The 20,363-nt window shown below is 60.8% G+C and overlaps 3 protein-coding genes across 4 annotated transcripts in view; 2 read left to right on the forward strand and 1 right to left on the reverse strand.

Moving 5' to 3' along the window:
- The window catches only part of BOLA1 (bolA family member 1), a 39,613-nt gene extending 27,414 nt beyond the window's left edge, over positions 1 to 12,199 (reverse strand). Inside the window, exon 1 of the mRNA XM_061442678.1 lies at positions 11,786 to 12,199. Within this exon, the coding sequence (XP_061298662.1) occupies positions 11,808 to 12,194 (387 nt within the window). The 5' untranslated portion in view covers positions 12,195 to 12,199 and the 3' untranslated portion in view covers positions 11,786 to 11,807. The remainder of the gene's footprint in view (positions 1 to 11,785) is intronic.
- On the forward strand, positions 1,201 to 10,189 carry SV2A (synaptic vesicle glycoprotein 2A). 2 transcript variants are annotated; one of them, XM_061442668.1, is made up of 13 exons: positions 1,201 to 1,831; positions 3,710 to 4,290; positions 5,215 to 5,395; positions 5,484 to 5,635; positions 5,720 to 5,853; positions 6,259 to 6,348; positions 6,470 to 6,580; positions 6,681 to 6,769; positions 7,511 to 7,675; positions 7,767 to 7,900; positions 8,591 to 8,794; positions 9,123 to 9,282; positions 9,658 to 10,189. In XM_061442668.1, the coding sequence occupies exons 2-13, from the start codon at positions 3,714 to 3,716 to the stop codon at positions 9,839 to 9,841; spliced, it is 2,181 nt and encodes a 726-aa protein (XP_061298652.1). In that variant the 5' UTR covers positions 1,201 to 1,831; positions 3,710 to 3,713; the 3' UTR covers positions 9,842 to 10,189. The 2 variants fall into 2 exon arrangements, with proteins under 2 accessions (XP_061298652.1, XP_061298651.1); XM_061442667.1 differs by having other exon boundaries at positions 1,202 to 1,831; positions 3,564 to 4,290.
- Positions 12,200 to 14,333: 2,134 nt separating the features above from the next.
- LOC133263043 (nuclear receptor subfamily 2 group F member 1-A-like) lies at positions 14,334 to 19,848 on the forward strand. Its single transcript, XM_061442663.1, has 3 exons — positions 14,334 to 15,029; positions 18,373 to 18,903; positions 19,418 to 19,848. Exons 1-3 carry the CDS (start codon positions 14,729 to 14,731, stop codon positions 19,690 to 19,692), a joined length of 1,107 nt encoding a protein of 368 aa, XP_061298647.1. The 5' UTR covers positions 14,334 to 14,728; the 3' UTR covers positions 19,693 to 19,848.
- The last annotated feature ends 515 nt before the right edge of the window (positions 19,849 to 20,363 follow it).

Below are 20,363 nucleotides of genomic sequence, written 5' to 3' on the forward strand. Positions count from 1 at the left end.
CTGGGAGGAAGTGATGATGTCTGTAACCCTCTCAGTTGTTTCCAGTCGGGAAGAGTCCGGCTTGGCCTGGGGTGTATGCATGAGGGGATGGAGGCTGTGTGCAGCTTGTGATTGCCACGGTGCTGAGCTCCCCAGTGCTCCTGGTTTTATGCCCGTGGCAAATCCAACACGATTGGAGGCCCTCAGGACAGGAAGGAGCCATTCCCTGCCACCATGCATTTTGCTCTAGTGATGCCCATTAAAGCCTCAGGGCTGAGCCTGAGCTCTGGCTGCTCGGACACAGCAGACACAGCAGGGAGGGGGACCCTGGTGACTGTGGCACATGAGTCACAGCCTGACAGGCCCGGGGGGGCCATAGGGAAGCTGTGCTCACCAGTGCAGCCCAGGCCAATGCGGCTCCGTGCTGGGGCGCGTGATGAGCCGCGGGTACGGCAGCAGGGGCACAGCATCAGCCTCTCCTGCATCCCCCCTTGTGGGGGTGCTCCCAACAGGAGCTCAGTTCCTCAGCTTCCAGTCCCTGTGCTGGTGCTGCTGGTGTGGGCTGGTCCCTGGCCCCATCTGCCTGGTTTGAGAGCCGAGTTCCTGCTGTCCCAGGCTGGGGTTGGCACCCAGGACACTGCCCCTCATCCTCTCCTTAAGGGATGCACAGCCCGGGCGCAGTGAAACCAGTGCCCGGATCACAGCTCTGGGGCTGTAACGTCCTGGAGGCTGAGGCTGGCCCACCTCATTGCATGTGGGAGGCAGGAGCAGGAGGCTCAGGATCCTGATTTCCCACCGGCAGCCGGTGATCCAGGGTTAAACTGGGGTCGGTTTGGCCCACAGAATCACCATGGAGTGGTTTATGGGAAGGAAGCTTACCCCTCGTCCAGTTCCACGGGCAGGGACACCTTCCACTGGAGCAGGATGCTCCAAGCCCCATGAGCAGTGCCAGGGATGGGGCAGCCAAAGCTTCTCCATTCAACCCATTCCAGTGTCCCAGCACCCTCCCAGGGAAGAGCTTCTGCCTAAGAGCTCATCTCAGCCTCCCCTCGGGCAGGTTAAAGCCATTCCCCTTGTCCTCCCCCTGCATCCCTTGTCCCAAGCTCCTCCAGGTTTCTGTCCCCCATCCCTCCCTGCAATAACCACGCTCCTCCTCACCCCCCTCTCAGCCCCCTCCGATGCTGGAGGCATTTGTGCCCTGTTCCTGCGGAGCGCCCGGCTCTGGCAGCGAGGATTTGATCCCGATCCATCCGAATCCAGCCCCGAGGAGCCCGTGACTCAGATGTTCCAGCCTGCGCTGCGGTCGCCATAGGGGGGGGGGCGAGCGATCCCGAATCCCACGTGAATCCCTGCGGAGGGGAACTGGGATTGGGGCAGCTCCTTGTAGCCCCCCCTCCATTAACCACAGTTACCTGTCGCCACTTGGACCCCGCGGCTCCAACACGGGAACCCCATTCCCAAGGGAGCTCCCTGGGAGCGTAGGCACCCTGGGGGAGGCTTCTCCCTCCCATTGCCTCCAGTCGGGAGCCGAGGCGAGGGGGGACCCCCCCATCCTGCCGCTGTCCCCCCCTCCCCGGCGCAGTGCTGCAGCACAGCCCTCCCCACCGCCTCCCTCCCTTCCCCGGGCTCTTGCAATGGACTCTCCCAGCGCTCGGAGGCTGCGGCGTTAACACGGGACCCGGGAGCTGTTTCCTTGCTGGATCCCTCTTGGAGCAGCTTTTCCTTCCTCTGTCAGAGCATCCTTCCTTTGCCGGAGCATCCTTCCTCCGTCACAGCATCCTTCCTCCTCCTGGAGCATCCTTTCTTGCTGCACAGGAGGCAGCCTCCGGAAGAAGGGCTGGAGCGGAGACAGGTAAGGAGAGAAAGAAATTCCTTTTATCAGGCAGATCCCCCTCCTCTTCCCACTGCTTTCCATTAGCATCCTGCGAGCCGGCATCTGATGGATCAGGGATTCAGCTTCTCCTTCCCACTTGCTGTGGCCATTTTGTCCTGGAAAACCTTGCCTCCAGCCTTGTTCATGTCTTTTTCCATGCGTGTTGAACAGCCTCTCCTTAGCCCTTCCCGCGCCGCCGGAGGGCCGGGAATCGCTGCCGATGGGGATAGGGATTTCAGCACAGGGATGGATGTTTAATGTGGTGGCTTTGGGGAGTCAGTCCTGGGGGGGGGTGTTGGGAGATGACCTTGGACGTGGGTGATTTAAAACTCTTCTTCCTTGTCGCCATGTTCTGGGAAAGGCTGAGGAGGGGAGGACGCGGAGCCCAGCATGAGACCCCCGCCGTGGGGAGGTTCTGTGCATCCATCGGATGCTCCGCATGGATGCGTGGTCCAGAGCCCCATAACCTTGGCTCAGGCCGATGGTGACTGTTCCAGCTCTGCCCATCACGGGGCCGAGCTGTGACCTTGCTCCCTGGTCCATCCTCTTCCTCACGGGGTATCCGGCCTCTCTCCGCTCCCCTCTTCCTTTTGCTGGCTCCTGACACATCCCAATCCATAGATCAGCATCGGGAAGCACCGCAGGAACCTGCAAATGGCATGGAGCAAAATGACCTTGGCCATCAACCAGCTCCTTCCAGGGGCCTTGGGGGTCAGTGGGTTGAACCCAAGGAGGGGATCCGGGATGGGATCCCTGGGATGTGGACAGGGAAAGGGCTGCTCCCGGCCAGCCGGAGGGGAGAGGGCAGGGGGTTATGGATAGATTGATGCTGCTCCAAAGCACCTGCAGGGCTCCACTGGGGAGCTGGGGCCGTGCCGTGCCGCAGCACCGGCCCCGGGTGCGCAGAGCCGCTGGGGGCTCCCATCCGGGCTAATTATAGCCGTGGATTTGCCTGGCTCACGGAGGGAAGGACGCGCGGTGCCGGCTGCGTCCCTGCCCTACGGCTCAGCTCCTGCTGCGCCCCACAGCCGGGGGTCTGCGGGACCGGAGCGCTGGGATGCTCAGGGGATGCTCTGCCTGCCCTTGGCCTTGGAGGGCTGGGACTGGGGTGCAGGGCACCAGGACAAAGCCTCTGGGATGTATCCGGATGCCCTTTTCCTCCCTGAAGGTGCTGAGGGTGCCCCCAGCTCTGCCCTGGGGTGCCTGGTTCATCTCCCACCAAACACAAGCCACAGCCAGATCCCTTCTGGAAGCCTCCCCATGGCACCTGCAGGGGGATCCCTGGCATGGATCTGAGCCTGGGGGTCACACAGGGCTCCCCAAAGGGGGCTCATGGAAGCTGTCCCTGCCTGTGGCAGGGGACTGGAGCTGGAGGAGCTTTGAGGTCCTTTCCAACCCAATCCATTCCCTGGTTCTGTGAACAAGCGCCGTAGCTTGTGCTCAGCCACGTTATTTGACATCAGAGAATCCACCTTGGTCAATGGGTGTCTAAGTCCTGCTGAATTCGGGCACCCCCCTGAGAGCTTTGATTCTCCAAGCAAGAGGAGAGGGCACAGAGATGGTGTCCCCAGACCCCATCTCCTTCCATTCCAAAATCCTCCTATTCCCACCCCAGATGAGGGGTGCTGGTGCGGAGCAAACCCGGGGATGAGGTGGGGTGCAGGCCCATTCCCACCCTGTCCCATCCCCTGCTTGTGTCCGGGCTCCGCAGGTCAGCCGGTACCACGCGGATGGGTAGCGCCGTCCCTCGTCTCCCCGCATCCCACCTCGGTCCCCGGGCGTGAGGACACAGACACAGGCCCCCCCCCCCCCCCCTTCCTATTCCCCATCGCATCCCGGTGTCCCGGCTCATCCCAGCACCATGGATGAGAGCTTCCGGGACCGGACGGCGTTCATCCGGGGCGCCAAGGACATCGCCAAGGAGGTGAAGAAGCACGCGGCCAAGAAGGTGAGCAGGGGCATGGACCGCGTGCAGGACGAGTACACCAAGCGCTCCTACTCGCGCTTCGAGGAGGAGGAGGACGACGAGGACTACGCGCCGCAGGACGGCTACTACCGGGGGGGCGAGGGCGGCAACGACGAGGAGGGAGCCTCCAGCGACGCCACCGAGGGGCACGATGAGGAGGACGAGATCTACGAGGGCGAGTACCAGGGCATCCCCCGGCGCCACTCAGGGCAGGGCGAGCGCCTGGGCACCGACGCGGGCACGGCGGCGCTGGCGGACAGCGAGGGGCAGCGGCGCAAGGACCGGGAGGAGCTGGCGCAGCAATACGAGCTCATCCTGCAGGAGTGCGGCCACGGCCGCTTCCAGTGGACCCTCTACTTCGTGCTGGGCCTGGCGCTCATGGCCGATGGGGTGGAGGTGTTCGTGGTGGGCTTCGTCCTGCCCAGCGCCGAGAAGGATATGTGCCTGTCCGACTCCAACAAGGGCATGCTGGGTGAGGGGGGTCGGGTGTGGGGGGACAGGGGGTATAGCGGGGGACATGGGATATGGGGGGATATGGGATATGGGGGGACACATGGGATAGGGGGGATATGGGGGGACATGGGATATGGGGGGACATGGGATACAGAGGGGCATATGGGATATGGGGGGACACATGGGATATGGGGGACATGGGATATGGGGGGACACATAGGATATGGGGGGACATGGGATACAGAGGGGTACATGGGATATGAGAGGACATGGGATATGGGGGGACATGGGATATAGAGGGGTACATGGGATATGAGGGGACATGGGATATGGGGGGACATGGGATACAGAGGGGTACATGGGATATGAGGGGACATGGGATATGGGGGGACATGGGATATAGAGGGGGACATGGGATATGAGGGGACATGGGATATGGGGGGACATGGGATATAGAGGGGGACATGGGATATGGGGGTATATGGGATATGGGGGACACATGGAATATGGAGGGGTACATGGGATATGGGGGGGCATATGGGATATCGAGGGGCACATGGGGTATGTGGGATCCAAAACATATGGGGTTTGGAGGGGAGAGACATGGGGAAGTTCCCAGGCAGATATGGGCTGATGGGGAGATGTGGACATGGGATATAGAGGAGTACATGGGATATGGGGGGACACAGGAGAGACAGGGGGACACAGAGGAGGACATGGGGGGGCACATGGGGGTGCTGGGAGGTTGGTCCATGTGGGGCTCAGAGCGGCACAGGGGGAGGATGGGGGTCACAGAGGGATGCAGAGGACACACTGCGGGGGTCACATTCCCCCTTCTCCACGGCACCTCCTTGCCCCACAGCCACCGCAGAGCAGAGGGGACCACGCAGGTGTCCCCGTGCCCCCCCAGCACTGATGTCTCTGTGCGTGTCTGTCCCCCCAGGGCTCATCGTGTACCTGGGCATGATGGTGGGTGCGTTCCTGTGGGGCGGCCTCGCGGACCGCCTGGGCCGGCGGCAGTGCCTCCTCATCTCCCTCTCCGTCAACAGCGTCTTCGCCTTCTTCTCCTCCTTCGTCCAAGGCTACGGCACCTTCCTCTTCTGCCGCCTCCTCTCGGGCATGGGGTAAGGGGGATGCACCCGACCCCGTCGCCGTTGAACCCCCTTTGCTGGGGTGCAGGGTGACCTGTGCTGTGCTCCCCCCCTTCCCCAGCATCGGGGGCTCCATCCCCATCGTCTTCTCCTACTTCTCGGAGTTCCTGGCGCAGGAGAAGCGCGGGGAGCACCTGAGCTGGCTCTGCATGTTCTGGATGATCGGGGGCATCTACGCCTCTGCCATGGCCTGGGCCATCATCCCCCACTATGGTGAGAACACCCCCCAGCACCAGCCCATGTCCCCCATTGCGGTGGGGCTCGGCACCGTCACAGCATCCTGTCCCATTCCCATAGGATGGAGCTTCCAGATGGGCTCAGCCTATCAGTTCCACAGCTGGAGGGTCTTCGTCCTGGTCTGCGCCTTCCCCTCGGTGTTCGCCATTGGGGCGCTCACCACCATGCCCGAGAGCCCCCGCTTCTTCCTGGAGGTGGGACCCAAACAGGGACCCCTGAGTGGGTGATGGAGATGAAGGGACCCAAACAGGGACCCCTTAAGTGATGGAGATGGAGATGAAGGGACCCAAACAGGGACCCCCAAGTGGGTGATGGAGATGGAAATGAAGGGACCCAAACAGGGACCCCTTAAGTGGGTGATGGAGATAGAGACCCATGCAGGGACCCCTTAAGTGATGGAGATGGAGATGAAGGGACCCAAACAGGGACCACTTAAGTGGGTGATGGGGATGAAAGGACCCAAACAGGGACCCCCAAGTGGGTGATGGAGATGGGAGGAGCTGGTCAGAGACCCCCAAGTGGGTGGTGGGACCCGAACAGGGACCCCAAAGTGGGTGATGCAGGAGGGCCCCCGGGGTGAGCGTAGTGCTGCCTTGCAGAACGGCAAACACGACGAGGCCTGGATGGTGCTGAAGCAGGTCCATGACACCAACATGCGAGCCAAGGGCCACCCCGAGCGGGTCTTCTCGGTAAGGACCCCCCATTGCTGCAGGAGGGACTGCACATTCCCACCTCCAGGAATCACACTGGGGTGGGGGGAGCTGAGGCCCGGGGCCAGAGCTTCCCTTGTCCCCGTGCTGTGCCCCACAGGTCACCCACATCAAGACCATCAAGCGGGAGGACGAGCTCATTGAGATCCAGGCGGACACAGGGACGTGGCACCGGCGCTGGCTTGTGCGGGTGCTCAACCTCTCACAGCAGGTGAGGGCCTGCCCCCCCCCCCCGTGTCCCCCCCTTGTCACCCTCCTGTGTCCTCTCTTGTCACCCCATTGTCCCCCATTGTCACCCCTGTGTCCCGCAGGTCTGGAGCAACTTCCAGCAGTGCTTCGCACCTGAGTTCCGCCGCATCACCCTGATGATGATGGGAGTGTGGTTCACCATGTCCTTCAGGTGCGCTGGGATGGGATGGGATGGGCAGCAATGGGATAGGATGGGATGGATAGGATAGGATAGGATAGGATAGGATAGGTTGGGCAGTGATGGGAAAGGATGGATGGGATGCAATGGGAGGGGATGGGATGGGATGGGATGGGCAGCAGTGGGAAAGGATGGATGGAATGGGATAGGATACGATGGGCAGCAATGGGATAGGATGGGATGGGGTGGACAGAGTAGGATAAGATAGGGTAGGATAGGACAGGACAGGACAGGATAGGATAGGATAGGATAGGATAGGATAGGATAGGATAGGATAGGATAGGATAGGATAGGATAGGATAGGTTGGGCAGTGATGGGAAAGGATGGATGGGAGGGGATGGGATGGGCAGTGATGGGAAAGGATGGATTGGATGGGATGGGAGGGGATGGGATGGGCAGTGATGGGAAAAGATGGATGGGATGGGATGGGATGGGATGGGATGGGCAGTGATGGGAAAGGATGGATTGGATGGGATGGGATGGGAGGGGATGGGATGGGCAGTGATGGGAAAGGTTGGATGAGATGGGATGGGCAGCAGTGGGAAAGGTTGGATGCAATGGGATGGGATGGGCAGCAGTGGGAAAGGTTGGATGCAATGGGATGGGCAGCAGTGGGAAAGGATGGATGGGATGGGATGGGATGGGATGAGATGGTTTGGGATGGAGCTGGCTGCACTGGGAGCACCGCCCGGGCTCACCCCTGTCTCCTGCAGTTACTATGGGCTGACCGTGTGGTTCCCGGACATGATCAAGCACCTGCAGAACATGGACTACGCCTCCCGCACCAAGCTCTTCACGCGCGAGAGGCTGCGGCACTTCACCTTCAACTTCACCCTCGAGAACCAGATCCACCGCGGCGGCGAGTACTTCAACGACAAGTGTGTCCTGGGGACCCTTCCCGCTGCTCCTGCCCCATCCCTGCTCATCCCAGCTCATCCCGGCTCATGCCGCCCCTTCCCGCCCCACCAGGTTCATCGGCCTGAAGATGAAGTCGGTGACGTTCGAGGACTCGCTCTTCGAAGAGTGCTACTTCGAGGACGTCACGTCCAGCAACACCTTCTTCAAGAACTGCACCTTCATCTCCACCATGTTCTACAACACGGGTCAGCGGGGCCAGGGCTGGAGATGGGCCCCAAAGGGGTGGAGATGGGATGGTCTCCAAACAGGGAGGTGGTGGAGATGGGAGTTGGGGTGAGGATGGTCCCCAAAGGCATGGAGATGGGATGGTTCCCAAAGCAGGAGGTGATGGAGATGGGAGTTGGGGTGAGGATGGTCCCCAAAGGCATGGAAATGCCACCAAGATGGTCCCCAAAGCAGGGGATGATGGAAATGGGAGTCAGGGTGAGGATGGTCCCCAAAGGGTTGGAGATGAGGGGATGCCACCAAGATGGTCCTCAAAGTGATGGAGATGGGATGGCTCCCAAAGAAGGAGGTGATGGAGATGGGAGTCGGGGTGAGGATGGTCCCTAAAGGGATGGAGATGGGGGTGATGCCACCATGATGGTCCCCAAAGCAGGGGAGTGATGGAGATGGGGGTCGGGATGAGGTTAGTCCCCAAACGGAAGGAGATGGGGGGGATGCCACCAAGATGGTCCCTAAAGTGAAGGAGATGAATTGGTCCTCAAAGCAGGGGGCGATGGAGAGGGGGGTGACACCACCACGATGGTCCCCAAAGTAAGGGTTGATGGAGATGGGGTTGGGTTAAGGATGGTCCCCAAAGGGATGGAGATGGTTCCCAAGTAGAGGGTGATGGAGATGGACCTGACCCCACCAAACCTTCTCCATGCCCACAGATCTCTTTGAGTACAAGTTCATCAACAGCCAGGTGGTGAACAGCACCTTTCTACACAACAAGGAGGGCTGCCAGCTCGACTTCAGCGACGACAACAACGCCTACATGATCTACTTCGTCAGCTTCCTGGGCACCCTGGCCGTCCTGCCCGGGAACATCGTCTCTGCCCTCCTCATGGACAAGATCGGCCGCCTTCGCATGCTGGGTGGGCATCAAGGATGCTGAGATCCATAGATCCCTAGAATGGGCTGGAAGGGACCTTGAAGCTCATCCAGCTCCAACCCAGGACACCTTCCACTAGAGCAGGTTGCTCCAAGCCCCATCCAACACTTCCAGGGTTGCCCAGAGAATGGTGAATGCTCAAGGCTTGGAGCAACCTGCTCTGCTGGAAGGTGTCTCTGCCTGGGGCAGGTCAAGATGGCCTTGAAGGTTCCTTCCAACCTACCCAATGGGTCTACGACCATGGTTTCCTATGAGTGAGGAGGATGCTTGTTCCCATTGCATGCCCCTGACGTGTCCCATGTCCTTTGCAGCCGGGTCCAGTGTCATGTCCTGCGTGAGCTGCTTCTTCCTGTCCTTTGGGAACAGTGAATCAGCCATGATCGCGCTGCTCTGCCTCTTCGGTGGCGTCAGCATCGCCTCTTGGAATGCCCTCGACGTGCTCACTGTGGAGCTCTACCCCTCCGATAAGAGGTGCGGGGCCTATGGGTGCTGGGGGTGAGGTTTTGGGTCCTGGGTGCAAGGTTTTGGGTGTTGGGCACAAGGTTTTGGGTGCTGGGTGCCAGATGTTGCCATGCTGGGGGTGAAGTTTCAGGTCCTGGGTGCCAGGTTCTGGGCATAAGGCTTTGGGTGTTGGGTACCAGATGTGTTGCTGGCTGCCAGAGGCATTGCTGCCTGCCAGATGTTGCCGTGCTGGCTGCCACATCTGGGTACCACATTCTGGCTGCGCTGCTGGGTACCATATCCCAGGTACCCCTGCCCCAGCGCGCTGGGCCTGGTGGGGACCTCACCTCCATGGGTGCCCCCTCACCACCATGGGTGCCATCCCAACACCCTGCCTCCCCGCAGGACGACGGCGTTTGGGTTCCTGAACGCTCTCTGCAAGCTGGCGGCCGTGCTGGGCATCAGCATCTTCACCTCCTTCGTGGGCATCACCAAGGCCGTGCCCATCCTCTTGGCCTCGGCTGCGCTTGCCCTCGGCAGCTCCTTGGCCCTCAAACTGCCTGAGACCCGGGGGCAAGTCCTGCAGTGATGGGGGGGGACCCCCCTAATCCTTCCCTTTACCTCTCCACCCCCCCCCCCCATTCCCAAATCCCAGCTCCCCTTCCGGGGGGATTAGTCTCGTTAGACACTGTGAAACGTCTTCTTGGAGCATTTGGGAACTTCATTTGCACTTGGACCCCCCCATATTCCTGACACCACACCCCCCCCCCCCCGATTTCCTCCCTTGGTGTCATCCCTCTGTGAATAGCTGCTCGCTCCTGGGGGGGCTGGGGGGACCCCAACATCCCTGGGAGGAGGAGGAGGACGAAGGCTCCATGCCTCAGTTTCCCCATCTGGAAGGGCAGGGGAAGGGGTCCCCATTGCACCCCCAAACCCAGCAGGATGGGGAACAGAAGGGGGGGTACTGCAGTTTGGGGGTGCACAATGCTTGGGGTGCACATCCCTTTGGGGCATGGAGCAATTTGGAGTGCAGTGACCCCCCCCCCCCCCAAATACAGCTCGGTTTGAGGGGTTGCAAGGGGGTCCCAGCTGTGTTTTGGGGTGCAGGGGGGTGCAGCCCCCTCAAACTGCCTTTATTTAGTGACTTTGAGCTCATTCTTAAAGGATGCTCCTGCTTTGGGGTGCTGATGGGGGGGTGCACCCTGGACCCCCTTCCCCCCCCCAGCACCCCTTTACCCCCAGCCCAAAGCACAAAGCCACCAGTGGTTTGCAAAGCACAAAGCGCCCCCCTAAATAACGGGGTACATGGGGGCCCCCCAAAAAAGTGGGGTACAGGGGGGCCCCTGTCGCTGTGCCCCCCCCAGCAGAGGATGGGAAGTGTTGGTCTATGCAAAAGCACTTTGGAAGCCCCCCCATCACGGGAAGCCCCCGACGATGTAGAGCAGCCCCCCCCAAGCAATCGTGTGCTTCATCGCCTCCTCCTCCTCCTCCTCCTTCCCCCCCGCCCCCATCCCTCGGTGTAGCTGGTCCTGGGGGGGCCCGACCCCCCCCAAGTTCTGTCCGTTCGCAGTTGTGCCGTGCTGTAGTTTTTAGATGTTTGTAAATTAATTAAAACAACGGAAAACCAACGGAAAAGTGCCCAAAATGACCCCAAATCCCCCCCCAAAATACTCCCAAAATGACCAAAATCCCCTCCAAATGACCTAAAACTCTTCAGATCTCCCCAAAATCCCTCCCAAGTGATCCAGAAGTCCCCAAATCCCTCTGAAAAGACCCCAAATCCTTTCCAAAAGACCCTAAATTCTCCCAAATGACCCCAAATCCCTCTGAAAAGGTCCCAAATGGCTCCAAAATGACCCCAAAGGCCCTAAATCCCCCCCCAAATGACCCTAAATCCTTTCCAAAAGTCCCTAAATTCTCCCAAAGGACCCCAAATCCCTTCCAAAACATCCCAAATGGATCCAAAATCCTTAAATCCCCCCCTAAAATGACCCCAAAACCTCTCCAAAACATCCTAATTTCTCCCAAAGGACCCCAAATCCCTCTGAAAAGGCCCCAAATGGCTCCAAAATGACCCCAAAGGCCCTAAATCCCCCCCCAAATGACCCTAAATCCTTTCCAAAAGTCCCTAAATTCTCCCAAATGACCCCAAATCCCTTCCAAAACACCCCAAATGGCTCCAAAACGACCCCAAAGTCCTTAAATCCCCCCCAAAAGACCCTAAATTCTCCCAAACGACCCCAATTCCCCCCCCCCCCCCCAAAAAGTTTACAATCCTCCCATACTGACCCAAAACTCCCCATATCCCCTCTGCAATGATGCTCCACCTTCCACTTCCCAGTTGCTCCCATGGGAGAGTTTATTTGTGTGTGTGTGTGTAGGGGGTGGGCTTCACCCCCCATTCCCAATCTGTTTCATGGGGGGAGCAATGGGGGGGGGGGGTGTCACGGGGACACCCCCAAACCCCCCTTACAGCTGCCCCCAGTGGGCTCGGTGCACGGAGGGGGGGGGTCCCCGTTACACGTGGGTTCACCACGGGGAACGGGGGGGTCCCTTTAGGGCTCCCCGGCGCCGTCCCCGCGCTGCTCGCGCTTGGAGCCCCCGAGGCACGGGGGCCGTGCGGGGACGCTGGGGTCGCTCTCCCATTGCTGCGGGGTGCGGGCCACAATGGCGAGGGCGTGGAGCGGTCCCGCGAGCTCGGCGCTGAGCGCGGCGTGCACCAGGCGGTGCCGCTGCAGCGGGGGGAGCCCCTCGAAGCGCCCGCTCACCACCACCACGGCCAAGTGCGTGCCGGCCCCCGCGGCCCCGCCGTGCCGGGGGCTCTCGTCCAGCACCTGCAGGTGCGAGGGCTCCAGCGCGGCCGCCAGCTTGGAGCGCACGGTGCGGGCCAGGGGACCCTCGGCCATGGCCGCCCCCCCAGCAGCCAGCAGCGAGCCCCGCATCCGGCAGCGCCTGCAATGGGGCGGGGGGGAGAAACAGATCCCAGTTATGGGGGGGCAGGAGGGGAGGATGGGGGTTGCCTGGGGGGGTTTAGGGGGCCCTTCGGGATCAGAGCCCAGTTACGGGGGGGCAGGAGGGGAGGATGGGGGTTGCTTAGGGGGGGTTTAGGGGGCCCTTCGGGATCAGAGCCCAGTTATGGGGGAGCAGGAGGGGAGGATGGGGGTTGCTTAGGGGGGGTTTAGGGGGCCCTTCGGGATCAGAGCCCAGTTACGGGGGGGCAGGAGGGGAGGATGGGGGTTGCTTAGGGGGGGTTTAGGGGGCCCTTCGGGATCAGAGCCCAGTTACGGGGGGGCAGGAGGGGAGGATGGGGGTTGCTTGGGGGGGTGAGGATCAAACCCCAATTATGGGGGGGGCAGGAGGGGAGGATGGGGGTTGCTTGGGAGGGGGTTAGGGGGCCCTTCGGGATCAGAGCCCAGTTATGGGGGGGCAGGAGGGGGGATGGGGGGTGCTTGGGGGGTGGATCCTTCAGGACCAGACCAGTTATGGAGGAGGCAAGAGGGGAAGATGGGGTTTGCTGGGGGGGAGGGTTTAGGGGGCCCTTCGGGATCAGAGCCCAGTTATGGGGGGGCAGGAGGGGGGATGGGGGCTGCTTGGGGGGGTGGATCCTTCAGGACCAGACCAGTTATGGAGGAGGCAAGAGGGGAAGATGGGGTTTGCTGGGGGGGGGGGGGTGAGGTTCAGATCCCAGTTGGGAGGGAGGGGCAGGAGAGGTGGTTACTTGGGGGGGAGAATCAGATCCCAGTTATAGGGGGGTCAGGAGGGGAGGATGGGGGTTGCTGGGGGGGGGGTGAGGATCAAACCCCAATTATGGGGGGGGCAGGAGGAGAGGATGGGGGTTACTTGGTGGGGGGATTTAGGGGGGCCCTTCAGGATCATACCTCAGTTATGGGGAGGAGGCAAGAGGGAAAGATGGGGGTTGCTGGGGGGTGAGGATCAGACCCCAGTTATGGGGGGGGGGCAGGAGGGGCCAAGGGGTTTGCTTGGGGGGAGGGTGGTGATGATGAGACCCCACTTACGGGGAAAGGAGGGGAACTGTGACTCGGGGCGGGGGGCTGTAGAACCAGGCCCCATTAGTGGGGGTGGGGGAGGAAGGGGTGCAGGAGGGTGCAAGGCCCGGCTTTGGGAAGTGGGGTGGGGAGCAAGAGGGGCCTGACCCCCCCAAACCCCATTTACCCCACACGGTGCCCCCCAAACCCCGTTTACCCCACACGGTGCCCCCCAAACCCCGTTTACCCCACACGGTGCTCCCCACCAAACCCCATTTACCCCACACGGTGCTCCCCAAACCCCATTTACCCCACACGGTGCCCCCCACCAAACCCCATTTACCCCACACGGTGCTCCCCAAACCCCGTTTACCCCACACGGTGCCCCCCACCAAACCCCGTTTACCCCACACGGTGCTCCCCAAACCCCGTTTACCCCACACGGTGCTCCCCAAACCCCATTTACCCCACACGGTGCCCCCCACCAAACCCCATTTACCCCACACGGTGCTCCCCAAACCCCATTTACCCCACACGGTGCCCCCCCGGCCCTCACCACGCACGACTCGGGCTCCACTCCGGCGCTGAGCACGCTGGGAAATGGAGTCACGCAGTCCCGCCCCCGTCACGTGACCGCGGCAGAACTACAGCTCCCAGGAGGCTTTGCGTCCGGCCCCCACAAACCCCGCCCCATTGCCGGGAGGCCACACCTTCCCCCTTCGGCCCCGCCTTTCTTCCCTATGATTGGCGGAGAGCTTCCCTCGGCCCGCCCCCTCATGCCCTTATATGGCGTGGCGGGTTGAATGAGAGCGGGGCGTGGGTATTGGCGCTACGGGATCGGGATCGGGATCGGGATCGGGATCGGGATCGGGATCGGGATCGGGATCGGGATCGGGATCGGGATCGGGATCGGGATCGGGATCGGGATCGGGATCGGGATCGGGATCGGGACCTCCCTCGTTCCTCCCCCCGGGGCCGGACCCTCCCCTCCGCCCCGAATGAACTTTTCTCCTCCTCCTCCTCCTCCCGCACTCCCTGCCCGTTCCCGACCCCGCTTTTCCCGTCCGTCTCCCCGGTATCCTGCCCAGCCCGGGGCTCCCCGCTCCATTCCCGGACCTCCTGCTCCTTTCCCGGACTCCCCTCTCTAGACTGGGAATCTTGTCTCACCCTTCTCCATACCGGAGCTCTTCCCTGCATCCCACATCCCCCGCTCCATCCCGGATAGTCCTCCCCATCCTTGGATCCCTTTCTCCATCCCGGGGATCCTCCCTGGATCCCGGATCACTCTCTCCATACCCGGACCCCATTCTTCACCCCCGGATCCCGCCTCCATCCCGGACCCCCTTCTCCATCCCCGGCTCCTCCCGCTCCACCCCGGACCTCTTCCACCATCTCGGAGCTCCCCACCTCCATCCTCGCTCCCCCTTCTCCATCCCCTGCCCATCCCGGGGCTCTCCTCTCCCTGTCGGGGCTCCCCCCCGTCCCCCAGCATGGCTTTGGCAGCGGGGCCGTGGCCGGAGCCTCCTCTTCCTCCCGCTCCTCCTCCTGCCCCCGGCGGCGGCGCGGGGCGGGCGGCGGGGCCGTGCCGGGTGTGCGGGGACCGGGCGAGCGGGAAGCACTACGGGCAGGTGACCTGCGAGGGCTGCAAGAGCTTCTTCAAGCGCTCGGTGCGGCGCAACCTCGCCTACAGCTGCCGGGGGGGCCGGGACTGCCCCGTGGAGCAGCCCCACCGCAACCAGTGCCAGTACTGCCGGCTCCGCAAGTGCCTCCGCGTGGGGATGCGGCGGGAAGGTGGGGCGACCGGAGGGGAGAGGGGTCGGGATGCGGCGGGAGAGGGAGAAGGGATGGGAAGGGTAAAAGGGTGGAGAGGAGATGGAGAAGGGATGGGAAAGGAGAGAGGGTGCAAAAGAAGAGGGTGGCAAATAAGGAAAGGGGACGGAAAAGGAGGAGAAGGGATGGAAAATAAGGATAGAGCATGGAAAAGGAGAGGGTGGAAAAGAAGGGGAGAGGGTGGAAAAGGAGAAGGGATGGAGAGGGGGTGGAAAAGGAGAAGGGATGGAGAGGGGGTCTAAAAGGAGAAGAAGAAATGGAAAAGGAGAGAGGGTGAAAAAGAGGGAGAAGGGATGGAAAAGAGGGTTACAGCATGGAAAAGGAGAGGGTGGGAGAGGAGAAGGGGTGGAGAAGGAGGAGAGAGGATGGAGAAGGGATGGGAAAGGAGAGAGGATGGAAAGGGAGGAGAGGGGATGGGAAAAGGAGAGAGGTGTAAAAAAAGGAGGGAATGGAAAAGGTGAAGGGATGCAAAAGGAGAAGGTGGAAAAGAGGGAGAAGGGATGGAAAAGAAGGATAGAGCATGGAAAAGGAGAGGGGATGGAAATGATGTGGTGGAAAAGAAGGGGAGAGAGAGGAAAAGCAAAAGCAGGGATGAAAAGGAGGAGGTGGAAAAGATAAAGGGATGGAAAAGAGTGGGTGCAAGAGAAGGATAGAGGGTGGAAAAGAGGGACAGAGGGTGGGAAAGCCAGCACAGAGGGGAGGTAAAACTAGGGGAGAGGCTGGAAAAGGCCGGGAGAGCAGGAGAGAGGAAAGTGAGAGTGGGAGGAAAAGGTGGGGAAGAGCCAAAGGGAGCAAAAGAATGAAAGGAAAGGGAAGAAAAAAAGAGGAGGAAAAAGAGGGAAAGTGAGAAGGAGAAGTGAGGGAGGGGATGCGAATGGTGTGGACAAAGGGAAAGAGCAAAGTGGGAGCGGGAGAGCTGGAAAGAGAAAGGAAAAGAGCAAGGAAAAGGGGAGAGAAAGGAAAAGAAAGTGAAAGCGGGTGGGAAAGGAAAGAGAAAGGGAAAAGGAGGAAAGAGAAAGGGAAAGCTCCTCTCCCTCTTCTCTTTCATTCCCCCTCCATTCTTTTCCCTCCCTGAGCCCCTCAGTTTGGGAAGAGAGCCCCAAATCCAGGGATCCATCCCTGAATCCCCCTGGCCCAGCCCCATCCTTCTGCTGTAGTTGTTGGCTTTTCCCATGGGAAAGGCTCTGCCACGGGAACCCGGCTATTCTCTCACCCAGTTATATCCTCTTTTCACTTTGAGCCCAGTTCGGGCTCGGGTTTTAGCTCTGGTCTATGCTGAGATGGGGTCAATTGACTTCTCCTCTCCATTAAATGTTAAAAAACTCGGGAATAATACAGATAATTCTTTAAAAGATTAAGAATTCCACTTTTTAGGAGCAGTATCGGTAAATCTGACCTAAATTAGTCCAAATACCTCACATAAAACCCCATTTCAAGCTTCCAGCGACATCCCTGTGCCTCCAACCAGCCCCAGCACCGCATATTGGGTTGATCTGATTGCGGGTTTAGCCCCAAAAGTAGGTTTTGGGGCAGTTTAAGCCCCAAATGGGGCATCGGGGCATCCTCAGCATCAAATCTCTGCCGTGCAGCATCCTCCCCGATTGAATATGGACCCGGCGGGGGGAGTCCTGGTTTCTCGTCAAGGTGCTTATTTATACACTCAGTGTTTAGAAAGGATTATAACAAGGGCTTAGGCTGGGTTTAGCTGCTTAAAGCAGGGATTTATCCTGCATCGGTGGCAATGGCACCCAGAAAAATCACCTTTTTTAGTATCCAAACCCAAAGAAAAAGGGCAAAAACCGACAAGTTTGTTGTTTTTTTTTTTTTTTTAAGCAATAAAAATAATAGCAAATAAATCAGAACAATTGGGATAAAGGGGAAAATTCCCACTGGGAGGAGGGGAATGGCCAGCCTGGCTCGCACAAATAAATGGGATTTAGGTGGGAGAAGCTCAGGGATCAAGTCAGCTCAAGCCTAACTCTCAGTTCTCCCTGTTTCTCCCCCAAAAGTCCAGTTGGATAGGTTTGGGGGGATTGGATTTTGGGAGCAAGACCCAGTCGTAGCAAACCTCTGCCTGCTTGGTGCAGCCGGAGCCAGGGATCAAATCCCAGGGATAAAAAGCCCCAGTCCAGGCAAATTCCCTGAAGGTTTTGGGGCTCGGGTTTGGGGGGTTATTTTGTTGTTGGTTTTCATCTTTAGTTCAGAATTGCCACAAGATGCTGGTTCCCCATGGGATCTGAAGGGAAGGGACCTGCCACGGCATTATTCCCGAGGCAGGGACCCTCATTCCCTGCATCCCTCTTAGCTCTGTTTTTGGGGGGCTCCCAGTTGTCCCCCGATGAAGCTGTTGGGTGAATGCTCCATGTGCCCATGTTCAAGCTTCCCATCCCCTTCACTGGGGCTGGCTGCTCCGTGCCTCAGTTTCCCCACCCGCTCAGGGATGCTCCAAACCCACCAGTTCATCACGATTCCCCTTATCCCGGCTTTTCCAGCTGGGAATCGGCACCGAATCTGGCACCAAATCCAGCACTGAAAACTCAGGAGCAGTGTGCTGCTCTGGAGCATTGGGGTGGTGTAAAAGGGGTTCAAGGGTGACGCAAAGGGGGGTCACGGTGATGTAAAAGGTGCTCAGGGTGATGCAAAGGGGTTTGGGGCATTGCAAAGGGGGTTTAGGGGTGCAAAGGGGGGGTGAGGAGAGGGTGCTGCTGAGCAAAGAGAGCATTTGGGGGGAGTCTGGGGCTGCACGTCGAGGTTTGATGACAGCAGCCCCCGACCCCCCGATTCCACGAGATCCCAACCCTGCAGGAGCTCCATTCCCTGGGGACCCCCATTCCCGAGTCCTATCGCTGGTGACACTGGGACCATCGCGCTGCATTAGGCTATGCCAGGCTCAGGGCCAGGAAGAGGAAGAGGAAGAGAAGGTGGCCGAGGCCCCCCTTCCCACAAGAAAAACCAACAACAATCCAATTGGGGTGGGAGTTAACCCCATAGTGGGAAATCTCAAGGGATGGGACCTGAAGGGGAGCTCCTTCCCCCCCCTCCTCCCCAGCATCTCTGTGGGTACCCTCATTAGCACCAGCAAGGGGGGGGTTGGACAGACCCCAGATGCGATGTGCCTGTGGGAGCTGGTGGAGCAAGGGCATCACACGGAGTAGGGGGGGCTGTCCCCATCCTGGGAGGCACATCCCCTGCTCTAACGGGCCGAGGCACCCCAAGGGACCCCTTTAGCCCGCACCCGGGGCGCACACAGGGACACGCAGGGGTGTTGGCACGGGGGGTGCTGACCTCCTGCTCCTCTCCGCAGCGGTGCAGCGGGGCCGCGTGGCTCAAGGTCCCCCCAGCCCCGGGCAGTGCCCTGCGCTCCCCGGGGACCCCTACGGTGGCCGCGGCTGCTTGAGCGGCTTCATCTCGGTGCTGCTCCGAGCCGAACCGTACCCGCCGGCTCGCTACGGCGCCCAAGCCCTGCACCCCGGCGTCCTGGTGGGCATCGAGAGCATCTGCGAGCTGGCGGCGCGGCTCCTGTTCAGCGCCGTGGAGTGGGCCAAGGGCATCGTCCCCTTCTTCCCGGAGCTGCCGCTCTCGGACCAAGTGGCGCTGCTGCGGCTGGGCTGGAGCGAGCTCTTCGTGCTGAACGCGGCGCAGGCGGCGCTGCCCGTGCACGCCGCGCCGGTGCTGGCGGCCGCCGGGCTCCACGGCGCTCCCGTGGGCGCTGACCGCGTGGTGGCCTTCATGGACCACGTCCGGCTCTTCCAGGAGCAGGTGGAGAAGCTGAGGGTGCTGCAGGCGGATGCCGCCGAGTTCGCCTGCCTCAAGGCTGTGGCCCTCTTCAGCCCCGGTGAGGGAGGCGGGGCTTAAAGGGGTGTGGTTCTGTGGGTGGGGCTTGGTGGGGTTGGGTACCAAGGGGGTGGGTGCTTGGGTCCGATGGGTGTCGATGGGTGTGCAGGCAATGAATGGGCTGGGGATGGGGGGGGCGTGGGGCTCAATGGGAAGTGGGAAGGGGGGGCAGGCATCAATGGGTGTGCAAGGGATGAATGGGCTGGGGATGCGTGGGCGCGGGAAAACGGGGCGTGGTTTAAAGGGGTGGGGTTTAAATGGGTGGAGTCAAACGGGGGGGGCTCCAAGGAGCTTAATGGGGAAAGAGGGGGGATGTCAAGGGGGGAGCATCAATGGGTGCAGAGGGGATGAATGGGATGGGGGTGGGTGGGTGCGGCTCCATGGGGCGGAGGTTTAAGTGGGGGGGGGGGGCAAGGAGGGCGGAGCTTAACGGGGTGGGGTCCCAATGGGACCGAATGGGCGGGGTTTAACGGGGCGGGGCTCGGCGGGGCCGTGCCTCAGTTTCCCCCGCGCAGACGCGGCGGGGCTGTCGCAGCCGGGGCGCGTGGCCGGGCTGCAGGAGCAGGCGCAGGTCGCGCTGCAGGAGCACGTGCGGCGGCAGCACCCGGCCCAGCCCGGCCGCTTCGGGCGCCTGCTCCTGCGCCTGCCCGCGCTGCGCAGCGTCCCCGCGCCCGGCATCCAGCGGCTCTTCTTCAGCCGCCTGGTTGGGGAGACCCCCATCGAGACCCTCATCCGCGACATGCTGCTGGCCGGGGCCAGCCTCAGCTGGCCCCATGGAGCCATGCAGTGATCCCAGCCCTGCCGTGGGATGGGGAGCCCAAAGATGGGGACAGCGAGGATGGGACCTCAAGGATGGGATCCTAAAGATGGAGGCATCAAAGGTGGGGACAGCAAGGATGGGACCTCAGGGATGGGAGCCCAAAGATGGGGGCATCAAAGATGGGGACAGCAAGGATGGGAGCCCAAAGATGGGGCACCAAAGATGGGGACAGCAAGGATGGGACCTCAAGGATGGGGGCCCAAAGATGGGGCACCAAAGATGGGGACAGCAAGGATGGGACCTCAGGGATGGGAGCCCAAAGATGGGGCACCAAAGATGGGGACAGCAAGGATGGGACCTCAAGGATGGAAGCCCAGTCATGGGGACACCAAAGATGGGGACAGCACGGATGGGACCTCAAGGATGGGATCCTAAAGAGGAGGGCAGCAAGGATGGAGGACACCAAGGATGTGACCTCAAGGATGGAAGCCCAAAGATGGGGACACCAAAGATTGGAACCCAGTGCTGAGACTCCAAAAATGATGGAACCTCGACAAGGGGATCCCAAAGATGGAACAGCGAGGACTGGACCCCAACGATGGGACTACACAGATGGGGACACCAAGGCTGGGACCTCAATGATGGGATCCCAAAGATGGGGACATCAAGGATTGGAGCTCAGTGATGGGACCCCAATATGG

The sequence above is a fragment of the Pezoporus flaviventris genome, unplaced genomic scaffold (genome assembly GCF_033815535.1).
Source record: "Pezoporus flaviventris isolate CSIRO_AGI_PZ_B2104156 unplaced genomic scaffold, CSIRO_AGI_Pfla_v1 ptg000237l, whole genome shotgun sequence".
Classification (NCBI taxonomy): domain Eukaryota; kingdom Metazoa; phylum Chordata; class Aves; order Psittaciformes; family Psittacidae; genus Pezoporus; species Pezoporus flaviventris.